The following is a 20,750-nucleotide window of genomic DNA, read 5'->3' on the forward strand; positions in this document are numbered from 1 at the left end:
GTATTATCTAGACTAGCTAGGGAGGCAAGCACAATGCTTCAATTTAAAGACGGAGATGGTTAAGGGACTTATACTTTGTGGGAAGAGTGAAACAATACTGTCTTGACCCATAAGCTCTTTTCCTTAATTTTGGGGTTGGTGGGAGACAGCAGATTTTAGTTGCTCAGCGGAGAAGGAAAGACACTCTGCATGTGCTCAGGGTGACTTTTGCTATATCCCCACTGGTTAGCAGAAATTGTGGTTGGCTATCAAGCCCAGATACAATTTGTTGATCCCAGGCAACAATGGTTGCCAAGGTCTCAGGGGAGCCCCAGCAACAAAAGGTTAACCTTAGAAACACCAGCTGCTAGGGAAAATAAAGGATGAGGAACAAACACAGCGAGACAGACAGAGGCAGCAGATTAATGAAAATAAAGAACTGCAATAAAGGCAAAGCAACACCTAGGCAAAGCAGAGGAGGATCGAATGAAAAACATATAAATGAGTGGTGGAATGGGGATGTGATTTGGGAAGCAAACACTAGAGAGAAAGATGTGCCAGACACTCTGCACTTAGCAGCAGACAGGGGATCAAAACAATGGCCATCTTTAGAAACAGTTTTCACAGCGCCTTCCCACAAAGCCCCTAACAGGGAATTATCAAGTTGGGACATAATCAAACAGAGACTGGCATCCATAGCTTAGTGCTTACTACCTGATGTGTTTGCAATGCCAAACACCATTATGACCTCACTCCTTTTTGGCTATGTAGGTTGGATCCCCACCTCCTAGCAGGCACCTACCTACATAGAATATACAGTGGAGAAACCTAATTTTCTACACTCATTGCTACTGTTTCTGCAAAAACTACCGTATTTTTCCATGTATGACCATGCTTTTTGCTTTAAAAAAAATTAGGAAAAATTGGGTGTCGTCTTATACACGGATAGTGAACGCAGAGGGGGGACATGTGATTAATGGCAGCAGCAAGCAGGAGACTGGCAGCGGTGATTGGGCGGGTGATTGGTGGCTGCGACAAGGCCTGCTGGTGATTGGCTGTGGCTGCAGCAATTGGGCAGGCGACTGGCGGCTGTGGCGAGGCAGGCAGGCAATTGGCGGCTGCAGCGAGGTGTGCAATGGCTGTGGCAAGCGATCGGCAGTGGTGGGCAGGCAGGTGAGTGATTGGCGGAAGTGACCTCCCCCCTCCCCTAAAAAGCTAAAGAACTTAATTTCCTAATTTTGGGTTTAGAAAAATAGGGGTCGTCTTATACATGGGGGTGTCTTATACATGGAAAAAATACGGTAATTTGGGAGTGGCAGGGGAATGGTGGAAGTTGCACAAGCTACTTTTGAGGCCATGCCGGGTGGGTGCCAAAGATAGATGGCAAATGGATCCAATGATTATATTGTAGGCGTACTTGAAGAAACTTGGAATAAGCCCCAGGTGGAACAGATAGTTCTTCAGATAATTTCTGCCAAAAGGTTAACTGCCCATGGAAAACCAGCGTAATGTCTGCAGTTATAAGACTGGTTACTGAAAAGGTGGAATAATACAGGCCTTTTAAAACTGACTTGCTCCATAGGATTGAGAGAGGAAAGGGGTCTACAACAGAAATAATGTGTAATAAAATATGAGCTTAAAAATATCAAGCCACACTTTGCTATATCATCTTAACAGGGGAAGGGCACGAAGCTGTCGCAAAACATCATCTTGCTACAACTTCCTTAAAATGTACAACCGTAAACTAACGAAATTACACCCACCACTAGCTCAAAATGCTTTTCACGCAGAGCCTACAGTGCAGCTGCACAATCCCATGACCCACAAATAACCTTGGCATTAGCATTTCTTCACACATGCCCTATTTCCTTAGGCATCTCTGAAACTTCAAAACAAGAGATGCCTTTTAAAACCTTCAGCTGCATTCAAATTTCCTTCTCCGTAATGATGCATGTGCCAGGACGCACATTTGACACCATCACCATGTTTTTCAGCTACAACTTCAACCAACAAGTCAGCTGACCCTACAAAGCAGAAGGAGAGAGATAGTTTTCCCAGAAGTATTGGCTTGTTTCAAGAACGGAATGGAAAAGGCCTGAGAATTACGTCACTACTGGGGCGAGTGGGAACACAAGAAATCTGGATTCTTTTAAAAGCTTCCTTTTGGGATGCAGGTGGTGCTGTGGTCTAAACCACTGAGCCTAGGGCTTGCCGATCAGAAGGTGTGCGGTTTGAATCCTCGCGATGGGGTGAGCTCCCGCTGCTCGGTCCCAGCTCCTGCCAACTTAGCAGTTAGAAAGCATGTCAAAGTGCAAGTAGATAAATAGGTACCACTCTGGTGGGAAGGTAAACGGTGTTTCTGTGCACTGCTCTGGTTTCACCAGAAGCAGCTTAGTCATGCTGGCTACATGACCCGGAAAAACTGTCTGTGAACAAATGTCGGCTCCCTTGGCCAGTAAAGCGAGATGAGCGCCGCAACCCCAGAGTCGTTCGCGACTGGACTTAACTGTCAGGGGTTCTTTACCTTTTTACCCCTCTTTTCCCACTAAAAAGTTACACACCATTCTGTCCCTAGAGCTCTATGAGCTGTGGTACAGTGGTTAGAGTACTGGACTTGGAGGTCTGGGTTCAAATTCTTCTTTCTCCAGTTTGCACAGTGATCATGGACTCATTGTTACCTCTCAGCCTAATACACCTCACAGGGTTGTTGTAATTGGGGGGTGGGGAGAAGAGAGCATCTTATGAGCTTGCTTAGAGGATCATCAATATATTAGGCCTAAATATAATAAACGAAACTAAGGCTGCACCCACTTACCTGGAAGTAAGCCTCATTAAATGCAATGTAATGGTTAGGAATGCACTGTAAATCAATTTCACTCAGTCTTCTCCATGTCCTTTAATCCCAGGTAACTTTAATCACAAAGTTATCAAAGCAACACCAGGGTCCTGTGCACAATTTAACCCAGGTGACACACGTGGTGAATCTAAATAGAGGGGTGCAAGGGGAATTCCTGCACAAGTGGAGATGGAAAGATTAATGGGCATGCGGAAAGCTTTGAAGTCTGCAGATAATACTCATAGTTCTCATTATAACAATTATGTGACTTAGTCACCAAGAGCAAGAAATCACAGAGGACGACCTGTGTCATTCAATTTAGAGTCCTGTTTTGAATTCTACACTTGGCCATACTAACAGCAACCTCAATACATGCACCAAACTTGACATACACAATGATCTCATAACTCAGCCTGTCGCTCAGTTTTCCAAAGCATGCATTCAAGGAGGAATATTATTCACTTGCATATACAACTGTTTACAACTGTTCAATATATATTCTCCCACTTTTATTTCTCTCTTTCCCAACCCCTCTCCACCACTTAAGTTTGGGCAGGTAAACTTGATGCGCTAGGGATAGAGTGTGTCTCTCGCTGTCCCTGTTGGACTCTTACCTATTTGGAGGGAGGATACTTCCCTACATCCCTGGCAGGTAGGGGAATGAGAGCCTTCCTCCACACACAGTTCATGTCTTCAAAGGGGTGGGGAATGGGGGCACAAAACACACACACACAGCGTGTCCCTGAGATTGAGATGCAAGGTAAATCTTGACAGAGCTGAAAATGAGGACTATCATGTCACTGAGAGTTGGGGAGGAAGGTGCTTCAATTAGGGAAGGACACAGAATCACAGAATTGGAGAGTTGGAAGGGGCCACAAGGGGTCATCTTGTTCAACCCCCTTGCAATGCTGAACTCTTTTGCCCAATGTAGGGCTTGAACCCACAACCCTGAGATTAAGAGTCTCATGCTCTACCAACTACCAAATTGCACTGGAGTTAACAGGGGAGAAAAACCCAGCATTATTCCCTCTCTCCCACTCAACAGCACATAGAAACTCTTTGCTATCATGCCTGGAGGGCAGCAGAAGCCACATTCTCACTAATGTTGCCTTTGCATATGCTCACCACCAAAGCGGGGGGGGGGGGGGAAGAGATGCACAGAAAAATACTTGCTAGCATCTTCACCCCTGAGTAACGCGGCCTGGTAATAATACCTTTCTACTAATTTCTGTGGGGGGCTTCTACCTCCTAGAAGCATTTGAGATGGAAGGCTGGGGTGGCTAATGAGCGTAATTGTACTCCACACTCCAAACTGAATTACTACAAAGCACTCCATGTGATGTGGCCCTTGGAGGATACTCAGAAACTTCAAATGGTCCAAAGCACAGCAGCCAAGATAGTGGCCAGTGTTCCACTTAGAACTCAAATAAGCTTGTTTCATTATAAGAATTTTATAACAATTATTTTTTAAAAATGTAAATTAAATGAAAAGCATTTTCTCCCTCCTTCCACTGCCACCATACTGGTTACATAATTTTTTGCACAGAAGTTGCTTTCTGTTCCTGCTATACTAATTTAAACTACAGCACAGATATATAATCAGTGGCTTAACGCCAGCTGTAATTACGCCCTGTTTGGGTTGATTTGCATGAATGGGGAGACTGTTGTACTCAAGTTGTAGCTGATAACCACTGTAGTTTATTATCCGTGTAATGACTACTGGTACTTCAGCGGTTGATCACGTAAAGGAGTGGTTCTCAAAGTTTTTTCTCTGGGCCACATTTTCAAAATAAAAAAATGCTCATGCCACAATTTTTTTTATTGATACCATGGAAAACACAACTAGGATTGTCCTCAGTATCGCTTCATGTTCTTGCTCTCATTTTGAAAAGGTATTAATCCATAACCTGCAAATAAAAAAATATTTGATGCTATCCCATTCCATACTATTCTGTACTATACTGAAATGTTTAAATGTTTCTTTGATTGTCCTTGAATCTTCCTGCTACACTTGGTAGTCTCTCCTGCCACTCCCTTTGAGAACCACTGATGTAAAGATACCTTTACAGGATTTAGCAATGGTGCCAATGTTCTAACTACTGACATCAGGGAGGTAAAGTGTTTTAGAACTTACACATAATACATGTTGGCTTTCTGATGCCACAGACTTCTGTCCAAAATTGCTCAAATTAGCTATCATTCAGGAATATTAAAGCTCAACATAAAAAACTAAGATCATGGCCAGTGGTCCCATCACCTCCTGGCAAATAGAAAGGGAAGAAATGGAGGCAGTGAGAGACTTTACTTTCTTGGGTTCCATGATCACTGCAGATGGTGACAGCAGTCACGAAATTAAAAGACACCTGCTTCTTGGGAGGAAAGCAATGACAAACCTAGACAGCATCTTAAAAAGCAAAGACATCACCTTGCCGACAAAGGTTCGTATAGTTAAAGCTATGGTTTTCCCAGTAGTAATGTATGGAAGTGAGAGCTGGACCATAAAGACGACTGATCGCCGAAGAATTGATGCTTTTGAATTATGGTGCTGGAGGAGACTCTCAAGAGTCCCATGGACTACAAAAAGATCAAAATTATCAATCCTTAAAGAAATCAGCCCTGAGTGCTCACTGGAAGGACAGATCCTGAAGTTGAGGCTCCAGTACTTTCGCCACCTCATGAGAAGAGAAGACTCCAAGGAGAAAGGGACAACAGAGGATGAGATGGTTGGATAGTGTTCTCAAAGCGACTAGCATGAGTTTGGCCAAACTGTGGGAGGCAGTGAAAGATAGGCGTGCCTCGCTTGCTCTGGTCCAAGGGGTCATGAAGAGTCGGACATGACTGAACAACTGAATAACAACAAAGAAGGACCCTATAAGCAATCTATGCTCATGCAGATGTCTGGCAGTCCCAGAGTCAGAACAGAGATGGCATGCCCCATAAACAGAGACTCGAGCAAAAACTGATATTTTTGGCAGCATAGTTTGTATTCCTTTTCATCTTTAAACTGTTTAACATGGCTGATTTTGAGATATATCTTTGGGCATGCGACAATCACATAAAATTATAAACAATAAAACACTCAGGTAAACATTTCTGAATATATTCACAAAGTTGTGTCAATGTGTATACCTGTATAGCAAAATGACAACAATTATTACCAATATGAAATAGTGTATTTGCTTAGATTTTTTATGTGTATTTGCTTAGATTTTTGAGCATAAGTATTTTGTATCAATAACAATTAGCTTTTACATGAAATTATAGGGAGGGGGAGGGGGAAATTAAAAAATAACTTCATGCATGCCAGACTGTGGTACTGTTCTATGATTCTATGAAATGCCTCATTATGTGTGTAATCCATCATCATCATCATCATCATCACACCAGACTGCATAAAAATTGTCATGTTTCTTTTGGTCTCTTGCTACGTTTAATTTTTATGTCAGTTTTTTCCAATAATGCTGTTTGTGAACTGCATTATATCATTGGTCCATAGTTAATAATTGTAATGATTTCCATGTTCTGGCAATAGTTTTTCTTGCAGCAGTTAATATATGTGTTATGAGTTTTTGTTTCTTACTGGCAACATATCATGACTATTTAAGTTAAGCAGAGCCAGTCCTGGGGTCATGGGGACTGTCTGCCTTGTAATAAAATATATTTATATTTATGTAAATACATTAAAAAAAGAACTGACCATATTTTAAGTTGAAACAGCACATACATTGCAGGGTATCTTTTTCAATGCAATGCCCCTGCTCTAACTGTGATGGATCAATGACACATTAAAATTCCATTTATAGAGAGTAAATGGATGGTGGTTCTATGGTTTCACACCTAACGTATTTTCAAGCCACTTTTCATCAGGCGTTTTAAACACCCACACAGTGAGAGGCAACAGAAGAAGCAAATAGGAAAAAAAGAGTGCTTTAATGATTAGCAAGACACTTTGCTGCAAACCAAGGAAATTTATAGCAAACAAGACTCCCTTCTACAAACCCACCTGCAGGCATTTAACCCCCCCCCCAAAAAAAAAAGATTTCCATTTAAACAGCCCTAATTAAATAAGGCAGTGCAATGCTCAGAGAGCTAAAACCAAGGGAGTATCTGTTTATTTTCTTTCAAAAAGAGATGCATTCCCTGCTTTCATCCAGTGCTCAAGATGGCTTCTAACAAAGAAGCAGCAGCATATCTGAAGTGTTCCTGCATGCACTATACAGCGTACAGTTTTGCTCCCTGGAAATCACAGCTAATTTTGTCTCAAGTTTCTACCCCTTCGGGTTGTGAATGAATTGAACAGTTTACACAAACAAAATACAGAGCATACAACACTCTAGAATCTCTGAAATGTGTAATAGAGTCACCCATAGACATCCACAGGGGAGTAAGGGGAGCAGTTGCCACCCCAATTAACAGTAATATCCAAATCCCCAACATATATATATATATATATATATATATATATATATATATATATATATATGCATCATAAAATCATAGAATTGCAGAGTTGGAAGGGACCCCAAAGGTCCTCTAGTCAACCCTCTGCAATGGAGGAATCTTAACTAGATCATGCATGGCGGATGGCCATCCAACCTCTGCTTAAAAATCACCAAGGATGGAAAGTCTACTATGGTCTACACAGTGTCATCTGCTTTAACAACTGGTTAATGCTAACTATGTGTAGCTTTGAACAAATGAACTTGAACCATATACAGTGGTACCTTGGTTCTCAAACTTAATCTATTCCGGAACTCTGTTCCAAAACCAAAGCATTCCAAAACCAAGGTGCCCTTTCCCATAGAAAGTAATGCAAAGCGGATTAATCCATTCCAGACTTTTAAAAACAACCCCTGAAACAGCAATTTAACATGAATTTTACTATCTAACGAGACCATTGATCCATAAAATGAAAACAATAATCAATGTACTGTACTATAAAATAAATAAGACAGTATTGTAGATGATAAAAAATAAAATTATTATTTTTTCTTACCTGCACAGATAATAGTCATTGTTTTGATGGGGGGGGGGGGGGCTTTTATCCATTTCCACAGTCACACAATCAATCAATTCAATCAGTAGCTGGGTTCCACACAGTCACAAAAACAAATTAACCGAAAAAGCCTCAGAAACAAAAATGCAAAATAAACAAAATAAAGTGCCAAATACAGTGGTACCTTAGCTCTCAAACTTAATCTGTTCCAGAGGTCCGTTTGACTTCCAAAATGTTCGAAAACCAAAGTGCGGCTTCTGATTGGTGCAGGCGCCCCGGAAACAATAGCAGACAACCGCATCGGACGTTCGGCTTTCAAAAAACATTCAAAAACCAGAACACTTACTGGTACTTCCGGGTTTTCGGTGTTTGGGAACCAAAGTGTCAGAGAACCAAGGTACCACTATATTGTGATACTTTGTTTAATAAACCAAAGTTAATGTGAACCACAGTCCTAGGTTTAGAGGACAAAGGAAGCAACGAACAACTGTAAATGGAGGTTTCCAAACTCCTTTCCTCAATTGTGCAGGAGGTAGAGAGAGGAGGGAGAGCGAAAGAGTCAAGGAGGAAGTTCATTCATGTCACACTAAACCATGGTTTAATTTCTACATGCAGACATTAAACAGAACACAGGACAACTAAAACCTGCATCATGTTACTGAGACATAAAAACCAAATCATGTTATTTGATATAATTCTCTCACATGTTTCTTCAGTCCGAACTGAAGAAAGAAAGAAACGTGAAATTATTGTGTTTTGATTTTGGTGGGGTTTTTTTTCTAAACACACATCTGTTTCCTCAACATGCTGCAGATGATGGAGAAATCAGATGAGAGGATTTGAGAGCTGCCCATGTTTATAGTATACAGGAATTGTAGCACTAGATTGTCTTATACAGCATAGTTATTTGAAAGCATTTTAAAGGGGTAATGGGCAAGCTTAAACAACATTTTAAAACCTTGCCTTTAAAAAGCATTACCCTGGTCATCGTAAGAGAAAATATTTCGTGCCGTGTTTTTAATTTTTCTTGGTACTGCCAATACTTTTCATTGGAAAAATGGAGGGAAAGTCCATGGTGTGTGACAATGAGCCCAAGTTTTCGGGGTCCTCATATATTTATTGCCTTCTGCACTCAGGGAATGTGGAATATGCTGCTTCATGGCTTATATTCCCTCTCTGCAAAGGCCCCAAATTCTGCAAAATCACCAACGCAGCAAGAATAATAATAAATCAAGCAAATTCAGACAAAACCCACATCAGCTACATAATTTATTCCAAGTCAAGTGAGATTTATTTATATATGCTTTCCTTGCAATTACTGCACTCAAACCAGTACAATAGAATATTGTATGGGAAATCAAGTTTATTACAAAAGTGAATACTCAAAAGTATCAAATCACGGAACAATCTGAATAATCAAATTCGTAACAATTCATTATACCAAACCCACCATCAACATTACAGCAACATAATTAAATAGTGATTCGTTTTATCACCAGTAGAAAACAGCAGCAACAAAATATAGATTAAATTAAAAGGAGCAGAATCTGCAGCAAAATATTATTGCGCAAGACGCTCCTGTTCAGAGTTCCAGCAAGCCGGTCACACCTAGTTTCAAAGTATTCCATTCCATTTCCACACACCCCTGCAACAAGTCAGGCTCAGTCCTCAATAAACTGTCCCCCACCACCCCTCATCCCTACAATAGTTGTTTAGAATTTCTGCAAAACTCCTCGCACAAAGCCTGGAGATACCTCCTTTCTGTGGATGTTTCCATTGTGGCAACACAAAAACCCACACTTGGTGAAATAGTTTGCTATTACCATATTAACTCAAATGCAATGCACACCTTTTTTGGCCAAATTATGTCACATAAATTAGACTGTGCATTAGATCTGATGATGCATTTACATTCATGAGCAAGTATTTTTTGGGTTTCAAGGTTTTGAAAATTGAGGTGCACATTAGGTTCGATGGTGCATGAGATTCACGTAAATACGGTAGTACAGGAGCAATTAAGGTATTAGAAACAGACAGCTAAAACTTCAGCTTTATGGAGAATACGTTTCTTTAGAATCAGTGGCACTGTCACAGGAACAAGCATGGCCCCAACATCTTCATGGCTCTCTTAGAACAGCACTTTCCCAGCTCCTGTTCCAAAAAAACTTCCCCTCATACTGATGACATCTTTATCATCTGGAATCATAGACAGTAATCACTCATGCAGGGAGACCGCTGAGTTTACATCAAGAGATGTCAATGCTATTACTTTCAGACTAATCTGAGACAGTGGATTTCCAACACATTATGTGTGCTAATCGGCAGACCAATGCCACAATGTCTGTTATCAACCAGTTTTGTGAATTGTCACTGTCTAGTTTTTCACATTTCATTTCCCGCTGACCTTGGTGTTATTTTCTCCAGCTGTGTGTATGCACACACCTGTAACTTAGGATAAGACTTCATACCTCCAATGTAGTCCACAAAAGCATGTTAAGGTTCCCCGACTCTTTGCACCTTTAGCTAAAACCTGAACACCTTCAGTGTAGTCCAAGCGCAAAATTTGTTTCCCCCCCTGACATATGAACTCAAGTCATTAATAGGTCCAGAGCCAGTTAATAGTGTGTGGTCTTATAAATGGATTCTCCAATAATTTGATCTGCAAATATCCTCAATGGAACCCCTTATTGCGCTTCATTTGGGAGTATTCTGAAACCCCACCAAAAAAACATAACACTAATGAAGAGAACCTTGCAAATCCCAGAAAAGGATGTTCTGACCCTGCCTAGGAGATTCATCCTTAGAAGCGCCAGCCAAGCAAAGAAGCCACCTTTTCCAGAAGGGAATTCCTTTGCTTCTCACAACATGTTACCAGGAGCCACTAGTGCTACAACCAGAAATCTTCCTGGTATGGCCTCATCATTGATGGCTTTTAAAATAACTTCGAAAACATTTTTTATTCCTGACCGTATTTAGCTAATTTGCTATGGGGGAAGTTAACTGCAGAATTTTAATTCTGTATTTGTATTTTATAATATTATTGTGTTGTGGTGTTATAAAAATGTTCTCTTAAAACTGACTTGCAAGGGGAATGAGCCCTGAGAGGTGGGGGGTAGGAACACATTACATGTTTTCTGGTACTTTTAAAGTTTGTTATCAGAAGTATTGCTAAGCTGTTAAAAAAAAGTTTAATTTTGGGGTTGTTTTAATTCTGTTATGGTTTCATCACTTTTTAACTATTATCTTTTATATGTTTTTAGCTTTCTGTATTTTATCTGCATTACGGTAACTTGCACAAGCCACCTTGAATCCTGGCCTGGGAAAAGGCTGGATATAAATGAATGAACCATTTCATTTCTCCAAATATTGATAAGTTTAACCACAGTTTAGGGTTAATAGGTAAAGGTAAAGGGACCCCTGACCATTAGGTACAGTCACAGACGACTCTGGGGTTGCAGCGCTCATCTCGCTTTACTGGCCGAGGGAGCTGGCGTACAGCTTCCGGGTCATGTGGCCAGCATGACTAAGCCGCTTCTGGAGAACCAGAGCAGCGCATGGAAACGCCGTTTACCTTCCCACCGGAGCGGTACCTATTGATCTACTTGCACTTTGACGTGCTTTCGAACTGCTAGGTTGGCAGGAGCAGGGACCAAGCAATGGGAGCTCACCCCATTGTGGGGATTCGAACCGCCGACCTTTTGATCAGCAAGCCCTATGCTCTGTGGTTTAACCCACAGTGCCACCTGTAACACTAAAATGGAACTGGAAGCTTCTGATCTCACTGCAGCCATGTTCAAAGACAGGGGAGCAGAGTACATAAGCTTGAGGCTTGTTGCTGCTCATAGAATCATAGAATTGTAGAGGTGGAAGAGACCCTGAGGTTTATCTAGTTTAACCCCCTGAAGTGATGCTTCAGGTTAAGAATGGACCTCTGGAACGAATTATGTACATAACCAGAGGTACCACTGTAATGATGATTATGTTTGGGAGTCTACAGACAAGATTGCTAAAATGTATGTACAGAACTCCTATCTCCAAATCTGCATCAAGAAACTGCTAATGCTCAGAACAGATTCAGGTTTTGTCCTTCAAGATGTTAATTTTTTATTTGGTCATGCTATAACTGCAATGCATCAGAACTATGACTCACAAAAAACCACATTATCAAGACAGAGTGTGTGTATTTTGAGCAAAAGTTTTGCTTTGTCATCCAATACACATTTCCGTTTGGTATTCCCAGCCAACATACAATGCTGTCAGACACAATGCCCTCAATTTAGTAACTTCACTATTATTTTTAACTCTACCAAGTACAGTGGTACCTTGGGTTATAGACGCTTCAGGTTACAGACTCCGCTAACCCAGAAATAATACCTTGGGTTAAGAACTTCGCTTCAGGATGAGAACAGAAATCACACGGCAGCGACGCAGCAGCAGTAGGAGGCACCATTAGCTAAAGTGGTACCTCAGGTTAAGAACAGTTTCAGGTTAAGAACGGACCTCCAGAACAAATTAAGTTCATAACTAGAGGTATGTTTTACCAATGAAGACATAAAAAAATTGAGACAACTGAGATGAGTCATCCATAACTCAAGACTTATCAGGAGCACCTAGTTGCCCGGCAACTCTTATTTAAGTCATAACAGTTGCTGGGTAACAAAACTGCATTTGCTTATCCTCACCTTTACACCTCACCTTCTCCTTGGAGCAGGGACCTGGCCTTTTCAGGTAGCTAAAACTGGCTTCCAGCTCCTTAGTTGCAGTTCTGTATTTGACTCAAAGGTGCAAAGTAAGTAACTAGGATTTGAACGGCAGCACAGCCAAAAATATTTGGCATCCCCAAATGTTGGCTTGGCTTACTAGGTAGCCACTATTTGTAGTTGCCTGTGACAGGTGCAGAGGGAGCTCAGGAATGAGACTGGGTCTTTGCTCAATTACAATGGAATTTGGAAAAGATAAGTAACTGAAATGAACAGCCTCAAAAGCTCCGGCTTCTTCTTAGCTCCTCTTCAATTTTCTAGAACTCAGAAAGAAGAGGATTGTGCTGCCATTCCCCTTGCTAGCCAGGGGGCATTCACCCTTGCTGGATTTCTGTAGGACTGACCCTGGGCAACTTCAAGATCACAGAATTGTAGAGTTGGGAGGGCCCCTGAGGATCATCTAGCCCAACCCACTGCAATGTAGGAATATGCAGTTGTCCCATATGGGGATTGAACCTGCAAACTTGGCGCTATCAGCACCATGCTCTAACCAGCTGAGCTACCCAAGGAGCTATAACCATGACTACCCCCTACCACATGCCCTAGCGTAGCTACACAAATAATAAATGCAACATATATAATAAAATTATTACTTGTGATAGAAAAACAGGCCATGTCCTGCCAAACTTCTCAAGTCTCCTCCTACTGTAGGGCCAGCTCCAGAGGACTGCAAATGGCTTCCAGGCTAGCTAAGGGTCCAACCCACCCACCCCCTCAAAAAAGCACCCCCATTCTCACTTCAAACAAAGAAATCAGACACACAGAGAAAGAAGATTGCCCATGACATTTCTCTTTAAAATCAACATGCCTCCCAAAATCGTAGATTTTGTGCCAACTACATACATCCACGTTTTCTTCTATGTACGCCATAATACTATCCAAATAACCACGATGATTTTATGCAGCTATCCTGACAGTGATATGGCAAATAGCAGCCCTTCTCTGACCGCACAGCACTAAATGTTACAAACACAGAATACTCACAAAGGAGAGCAGAAGCCTGAACATTCTGGTTCCTGTCCACATATTTGAAGCACAGTAAACTGTTTATCACTTTAAACTCCAGCAAGAGCATTCAAAGAGATGATTGGCTGTCGCCAAACAAGCCTGTAATTTAATTGTGTTTGCCCTAAATTCCTTCATTAACTATACTCTAAATAAGGAGACGGCTGGCTGAGGGAAAGGGCCTTAGGCTAAGCCAAATGGAAACAAACGTGACACAGTCCAAATATATTCATTTTCTTTATCCTATAGATATGCAGAAATGCTTTCCTTGGCTTTTATATCATTTTAAAAAGTTATTTTTTAAATTTTTAATTGTATTTTGACAAAGTAATAATCGTAAATAAATAAGAATAAAACTCTGCACCCCACCACTGAGACCATTCCATTGTAACTATCCAACCTCCCAAAATTTCAACACCTCTTGCGATGGTTTGACCCCTTTCCATTTTAACAGTACAAATTCTACAAACACCCTCCATATCTCCTCAAAATAATGTATATCTAACATACAAAAAAAGACAAGTCACCGCTTCAGGAGTTGCAGTGACCCAGTCACAGAGAACTGGTCACGAAGCAAAGGTTTGTCCTCAGGGTGAGGGACTTAGGTAGGCCTGAACTCAAAATTAAAGGCAAGAAGACACTTGCAAGGAACCTCAAGGAACCGTGGGGATCTGGCAAAGGTGCCTAAATGTTCCCCTCAGAACAGATTTCCCTCAGCACCGCCATAGGAAAACAACTCCCGCAGTTATTTAGAAGAAAGTTGCATCAGTTAAAAGCATATGAAATGTTTATCCCAAATTTTTTTGCCTCAGAATGAAGGAGCCTCCCCAAATCTAATACATGGCTCTGTCAGCACTAACAAAGATGACAGTTTAGAATGGTATATTAGTCTGTGGCAGCAAAGTCCACAAAGCGATAATCTATTGACTGAGGATAACACTTCATGCATCTGATGAAGAGGGTCTACCGGTAAGTCTACAAAGCTTTTGCCATGTTAATTCTGTTTGTTTGGATGACAGTATTTAGTGAAGTTTTTAATATTTGATGTTTTATTGTATTTTTAATGTTGGAAGCTGCCCAGATAGGTGGGGTATAAATAATATTTTATTTATTTATTTTATTATTAGTAATATTATGATTATTATTCCCAATCCTCATTCCGACCCAGGCAGATGAAAACGGCAAAGATATACAGGCTCTATAATCCCAAACACGGAATGTAAAATCCTTTGGAGAAAGAAACCTAGCAGCATCCTCAAGGATTGCTGGAACTGGAAATTAACTTGAGAGAGAAGTTACCACATAGCTGCCCCATAGTGTCTTGACTGCAGTCTACATCCTACTCAAGTCATCGCTAAAAGCACCTCAGGAATATTTATTTTGAGGCCACCACATTCACAAGGAGGTGTCATTTGTGTGAAATAGTGTCTCCACTAGAGGGTGAATATGCCTCTGAGGTATTTGCACGACAGATACCTCAGAAGGGAACCAGCTCCAGTTTACCTCAGACACTCGCCAACTTGTTCTGAGAGTGGGTTAATGGCCATGTTTGCCATTTTTTGCTAGGTCTAATGCAGAGATGCCAGATCTAACATGGTAAATTACGCAAGACAGTTCTATAATAAAGAATGTTAGCCAAACTACTCTAGGTCAAATACTACAGATAATAAAGCAAAGTTCCTTAAAATGTCAGAAGTGGTCTGGAAATTTTGCTCCAAACACCCTCAACAGGGCTTCAAGATTCCTCCCTATAATCACTGCCCCCAAGATGAATCAAGAGAGTCTTGGGCAAGTCTCAACCTACCCTGCCTCGCAAGGTTGTTGTATTGTTCCACAACTCTTCCCATATTGGCTGCTTCTCATGGAAACTCAAATGTTGGCACCCGATCCGGGACTTCCTTTGGAGCTCAGCTCACCACCCCTTGCGAATGGAGTGTACCCTAAGGAACTGGATGCAAGATGCTTTGAGGCTCAAATCAGATATAATAGTGGCAGACACACTTGTTTATAAGTCTGTCCTGTTATATATAAATTGGAGGCTGATTTTTCGAGCAGGAGACAGTCTGCGCCTTCAAGCACTTCCCAGTGTTAGAAACTCAGATGCATAAGCTAGGCGCCAAATGGTTCATTAAACCAGGGTTGCAGTCGTCAAAATGGAATGTCCAGTTTCCATTTCAGGAAGAAACAGCTCAAAAGTTGTATTTTTCCACCAACATGTGGTGGACATGTAAAAGGGTAAAGGAGTATTGGGAAATAATTCATAATGAATTGAAAAGAAATGTTTAAAAGTACTTTTCCAAAAACAAACAAACAAACAAACCAGAGTCCTTTTTGTTGGGGATAATTCAGATGGAAATGTCTGAGTGTCAAAAAAGACTATGTATGCCACTACTTCTGTGTTTTGTTAGCCCTAAAATGGAAAATGAGCGAGGTCCCAACAAAAGAAAAAAGGTAACTTAAATTTTTGGAATTTGTGCAGTTGCGGACCTAACATACAGAATAAGAGAAAAAGAAGAGCATACGTTCAAAGAAGATTGGAAAATGTTTATTGAATATATGGGGGAAATTGTGTACATTTGAAAACATTGGAAGCACTAAGAAAATTCAACAGTGTAAACAAGTTGTGATGAATGTATTAATGGAATACTGAATGGTTTAGTTCATGTAAAATATGCAGGGATTTATGATATGCAAATTGAACCATGGAAAGAGAAGAAGGGAAGTCATAGACATTTTAAGGTTGTTAATTAATATTTTAACTTGTAAAATAGAAAACTAGTTAAAAATTATACACAAAAAAGTCATATTTTTCAATACAACTTTTGGGTACCTGAAATTTGTTCTGATTGTGCAGATAAAATATCACTGGTAGAATTCTACAGGATGTGTTGCTAGTGTGTGAAAACAAGCAAGAACCAAGGATCCCCAGGTATGCACCTCCAGATGGTGGAGACGTCAGGCACCCTTCCCTGCATGCAAGCATCTTCACTTGGTTGCAAGTGGCCGAATTTCAAACACTGTTCTCACCCCTCAATCAATCTCTGATACTGGAAATGGGTATGGCGGGGCGGGGGGCAAGCCTGAAGTGAAGGAGAGAATCCTACACCCCCAATCTGCATCAGACCACTGTCTCTACAGTAGGCCACTAAACAAACTATGCCTTTGACTGAGACCATCTGCAGATAAGCGTCTTGGCGAAGGTGTCTTGCAGAAGGTTCCTGCATTGAGGAAATGTGGACAACTCATAATTAAAACCAAACTTCTCTTAGCTCCTCTCACTTCCCAAGTGAGAACAATCAAAGCAAACAGCAAGGCTCTGTTGCCTTTCTATCCATGGATGAAGTCAAATCCTGTCGTATTCCACCAGACCACTCCTGTTCAGTCATCCACCAACAGAAATAATTTCAACCCTGCCTCTTAAAAAAACAAAAAAACACAAAAAACACTGCAATTGGCCCTGAAGATTTTAGTTGCTCATCCACATTGGCTACAACAGCACTGCTGATGGAGGGCAAAAATTCAGTTTTCCACTTACCAACACATTCACTCCCTTACAGGCACAGTAATGGTTAAAAGCATTAATTAAACAAATATGCAGCTTCTCCAAAAATGTACTATCAGGAAGCAATATCTGCTTCAACATTTGTACTTGCTCAACAAGTAGAGGCACCTTGTTGCAGAAAAGAAGCAAGGCTCGTGACCATAATAGTGAGGAGGAAAAAAGCAGATTAAGAACAATTACAACCGCTAAATCAGAGTATAGAAAAAACTACCATCAGATCTCAATCAATCTTCTGCCTGCCACCACTGTAGGGATCCTTTGGATCTGGACACAGTGACATATTGCGTGGTTTTAGTGGAAGGAGTCCACACATTTTGGCCTTGCTGTCTGCCATCTCCACAAAACCCTTTGGCCAAGTTCTGTGGCAGGTGCAAAGCACTCAGGGAAGGGAGCAAAATTTGCCCCTGTGCTGAGTTTCTGTGGAAGGCAGAAGCAGTGCCTCGTTGTTGCTGGTACCTTCTGCAAAGCCCAATGGATGAGAGACCACTAGCCTTTCCTCCCCTCAAGCTCCCTGTTATGGTATTTCCTGCCTCAACACTGCACTGGGCTTCTTCAGGAAGCACTAGCAGCACCTAACTGTTATAAATCTACCTGCCTACATGGTCATCAATATATATTTAAAAACTTGATACAATCATGTTGAAAACTGCATGCCTACGTTTCACACATGCACACCAAACAGCAGTAGAGTCAAACCATTTAGGCAACGTGTGTTAAATCTACCCCTCCTAGCCTTCTCTGGCCTGGTGCTCTCTAGATGTTTTGAACCACAACTCTCATCAGTCACATCCAGCAGTGGCAGTGCTAGTATGTGATATCCTTTTCCACTGCACAGAAGTCTGACGCCCTCTATTAATAACAACAACAACAGATTTTAAACAGAGCTTTTTGCATCTGTTGTGTTTTCCTCTATTGCTCTTGGGTGCGTTTTTCTCCTCTGGTTTGCATTATTTGCAATTGGCGCTATTGCTTTAACTTCGTATGTGTCACACTGCCTGGAGAGGGGCGATCTGCCAGTCATGCTACTTACTTCTACCACCGCCACCAATACTTTACAGCCTGAAATGTGCTACCATGCATTTCCTCCTGGCTCCCTGAATCAATGCAAGCAGGCAAAGCACTTCGTTGGTCCCTGTAACCCAGGCTTCCCCCACCACCACCATGCCCCCCCCCACGAGTGATGCAAAGCCCCACTCACCAGCCGCCTCGCCAGGCTGCGCGCCCGCCACGCCGTTATTCAGGTACAGGATGGAAAGCAGGTGAGGCTGCGTCTTCTCCAAGGCCACGCGCAGGTCCTGGAAGTGATCGCGGTCCTTGGCCAGGAGCAGCTTGATGAGCAAGTCGGCCTTGCAGGCGCTGGCCGAGGCTCCCTCCTTCCCTCCATCATCGCTTCCTCCTCCCGTTACCATCCCGGCTTCCTGCAGCTCTCGCAAGTCGATGGGGCTCAGGGTCCCCGCAGCATCCAGCAGCTCGATCACCTTGTCCACCTCCGTCATGGCCTGGGCCAGACTCTGGTGACATTGGACCAGCAGCTCCTTGTGCTTCGGCTCCATGGCAGCCGGGAGGCAGGCGTTGCAGCTCCGCCGAAAGTAACTCGCCAAACTCCTCGCCTCCCGGGAGGAAGAGCCGCGCGCCCGGTGCGCGCGCCGGAGGCACAGTTGCAAAGAGAAGATGCTTGGCTATGGTGCGTTGCGCCTTTGCCTTTCCTTTCCCTTCCTTCCTTCCTTCCTTCCTTCCTTCCTCCCCGCACAACAGGCCCCGCCCACCCCCTGCAATCAAAGGGAGCTGGACAACTTTTCTATTTCTTCCCCTGCTCTCCTTCCTCCCTCCAGACAAAGATCCAATGACCCCCTCTTCCTTTTCCCTCCGCAAAAGCAAGCGCAAAAGAGCGGCTACATTCCGCCTCCAACCCCCTTCAAAGTCGCCAATCCAGGGGAGAAGAATTCCAGAGAAAGGGGAAAAAAGAGTGAGAGAAAAAGACTTATTTTGCACACACTCAGGGCAAAGTTATGCAGAAGGGGAAACAACTGTTGCTCTATCGCTGCCTCCTCGATCAAGCCCACCCACCCCTCGCTTCCCTCTGACTCCCCAAACTCCAAATCAAACAGGTAGCTCTTAAAAAATACCTTTCCTGCACCAGGTCATCACGCGCTGGAGACGGTGGAGGGTGGCATGGTTCCTGCGTTCCCTAACAGTTCGGCACCTCCTGCCACCCACCAACTCCCCCTACGAGAGAAAAAGGGGGGGTCTCCTTTTATTTTTATTTCCCCTCCCCCTCTTCTGTTTTCTTCCCTGCCAAAGCTTGTAGAGTTCAGCTGCAAGCTCCGAATTGGCTCCGCTTTTGGAAAAGGGCTCCCCGCTTCATCTCCGCCCTAAAAAAAAATGAAAGCTCGAACCAACTTCTCTCCCACCCAGAGTTGTTGGGGTGTTTCCTTGTGGGGGAGAGGCCCCGTTTTTACAAAAGAGGGGGGGGGATGGCGGTGGAAAAGGGGGGGCGAGGCTTCAATTCCTCCCAGGGCCTCCGCTCAGGAGCCCCGGCAGCCGCACGCAGCCATATTTGCTGCACCGGGCTTCTGCCGCTCCTGCAGTTTTTCCTGGGTGCAGGAAATGCATTTCCCTGCGTTGCCTGCGGCCGCCTTCCTCTCGGCTCCAGGAGAGAAGAAAGCGGGCACCCGCCCCGCCCCCAGCAATGGAGAAGCGGGGGGAAAGGAAGGAAGGGAGAAAAAGTGAGGAGGGAAAAGGGGTGCAAAAGCGGGAGGCAACAAGCACCTAACAGGAGGAGGAGGAAGGGATGAGGGCAATGGCCACTCGTGCTGCTCCTGCTGCTGCCGTTGTTTGCTCCATGCTTTGGATCCTTTCTGTTGCTCCTGCTGCGCCTTTGCTCAGCTAAGTTTCGCCTTCGCTGCTCCCCGCCGTAGCTTCCTCCGCCATAGCTCGCCCTGGCCGTCAATCAAAAGAGGCTTTGCTTTGGCAAATGTGTAAGGCGAGGCAAACGGGAGGAGGAGCTCCCTCTTTCTCCAAGCCGCTCCCTGGCTCTGTTCAAGAGTTGCAAGGGAAAGGGCGGGGGTGGTAGAAGCCCGTCCCACTCTTTATTACCTTCCTCCAACTGCACCTTTTAAATAGGTACAGGCAGCGCTGCCAAAAAAAAGCGCTCTCTGGGAAGGAAGTTATCATTTAACAAAAGCTGCTATGGTGCTCCTTTGCTGTCTGTCTCCCCATGTGGACAGTCTTGCACCCAACACTCTTTCTCAACTTACCCATATCAACTACCTTGTAGTGAAGCTTTGTTCTTTGTGCTTCACCTGTCAGCAGCCAAGCAAGCTGCAGCATGATGACACACTTGCATGTTTATTCTATAGTAAGATAGCAGGCACCACTTTTTTTCCAGCTGCAGCTCCTTTGGGAATAGATAGAGATGACTTTGCTACTGTACACCATGCTCTGGTAACCTCCAGGCTGGGTTATTGCAATGCACTCTACATGCGCCCTTGAAGGGGACTCTTAAGCTTCAATTGGACCAACATGTAGAAGCCAGGTTTCTGATTGAGGTTCCATTTAGATCTCAGATAACCAGTGTTTTAAAACAGCTGCACTGGTTGCCAGTTTGTTTCA

General features: G+C 43.0%; 1 protein-coding gene across 5 annotated transcripts in view; it reads right to left on the reverse strand.

Annotated features, from left to right (window-relative positions):
* LOC117046592 (disks large homolog 5-like) overlaps positions 1 to 18,890 on the reverse strand; it is a 93,113-nt gene extending 74,223 nt beyond the window's left edge. For all 5 annotated transcript variants that reach the window (XM_033148681.1, XM_033148680.1, XM_033148679.1 and 2 more), the window contains exon 1: positions 18,337 to 18,890. In XM_033148681.1, coding sequence (XP_033004572.1) covers positions 18,337 to 18,691 — 355 coding nt within the window. In that variant the 5' untranslated portion in view covers positions 18,692 to 18,890. The remainder of the gene's footprint in view (positions 1 to 18,336) is intronic.
* Between the last annotated feature and the right edge of the window lie 1,860 nt (positions 18,891 to 20,750).

This window comes from Lacerta agilis, chromosome 5 (genome assembly GCF_009819535.1).
Source record: "Lacerta agilis isolate rLacAgi1 chromosome 5, rLacAgi1.pri, whole genome shotgun sequence".
NCBI lineage: Eukaryota > Metazoa > Chordata > Lepidosauria > Squamata > Lacertidae > Lacerta > Lacerta agilis.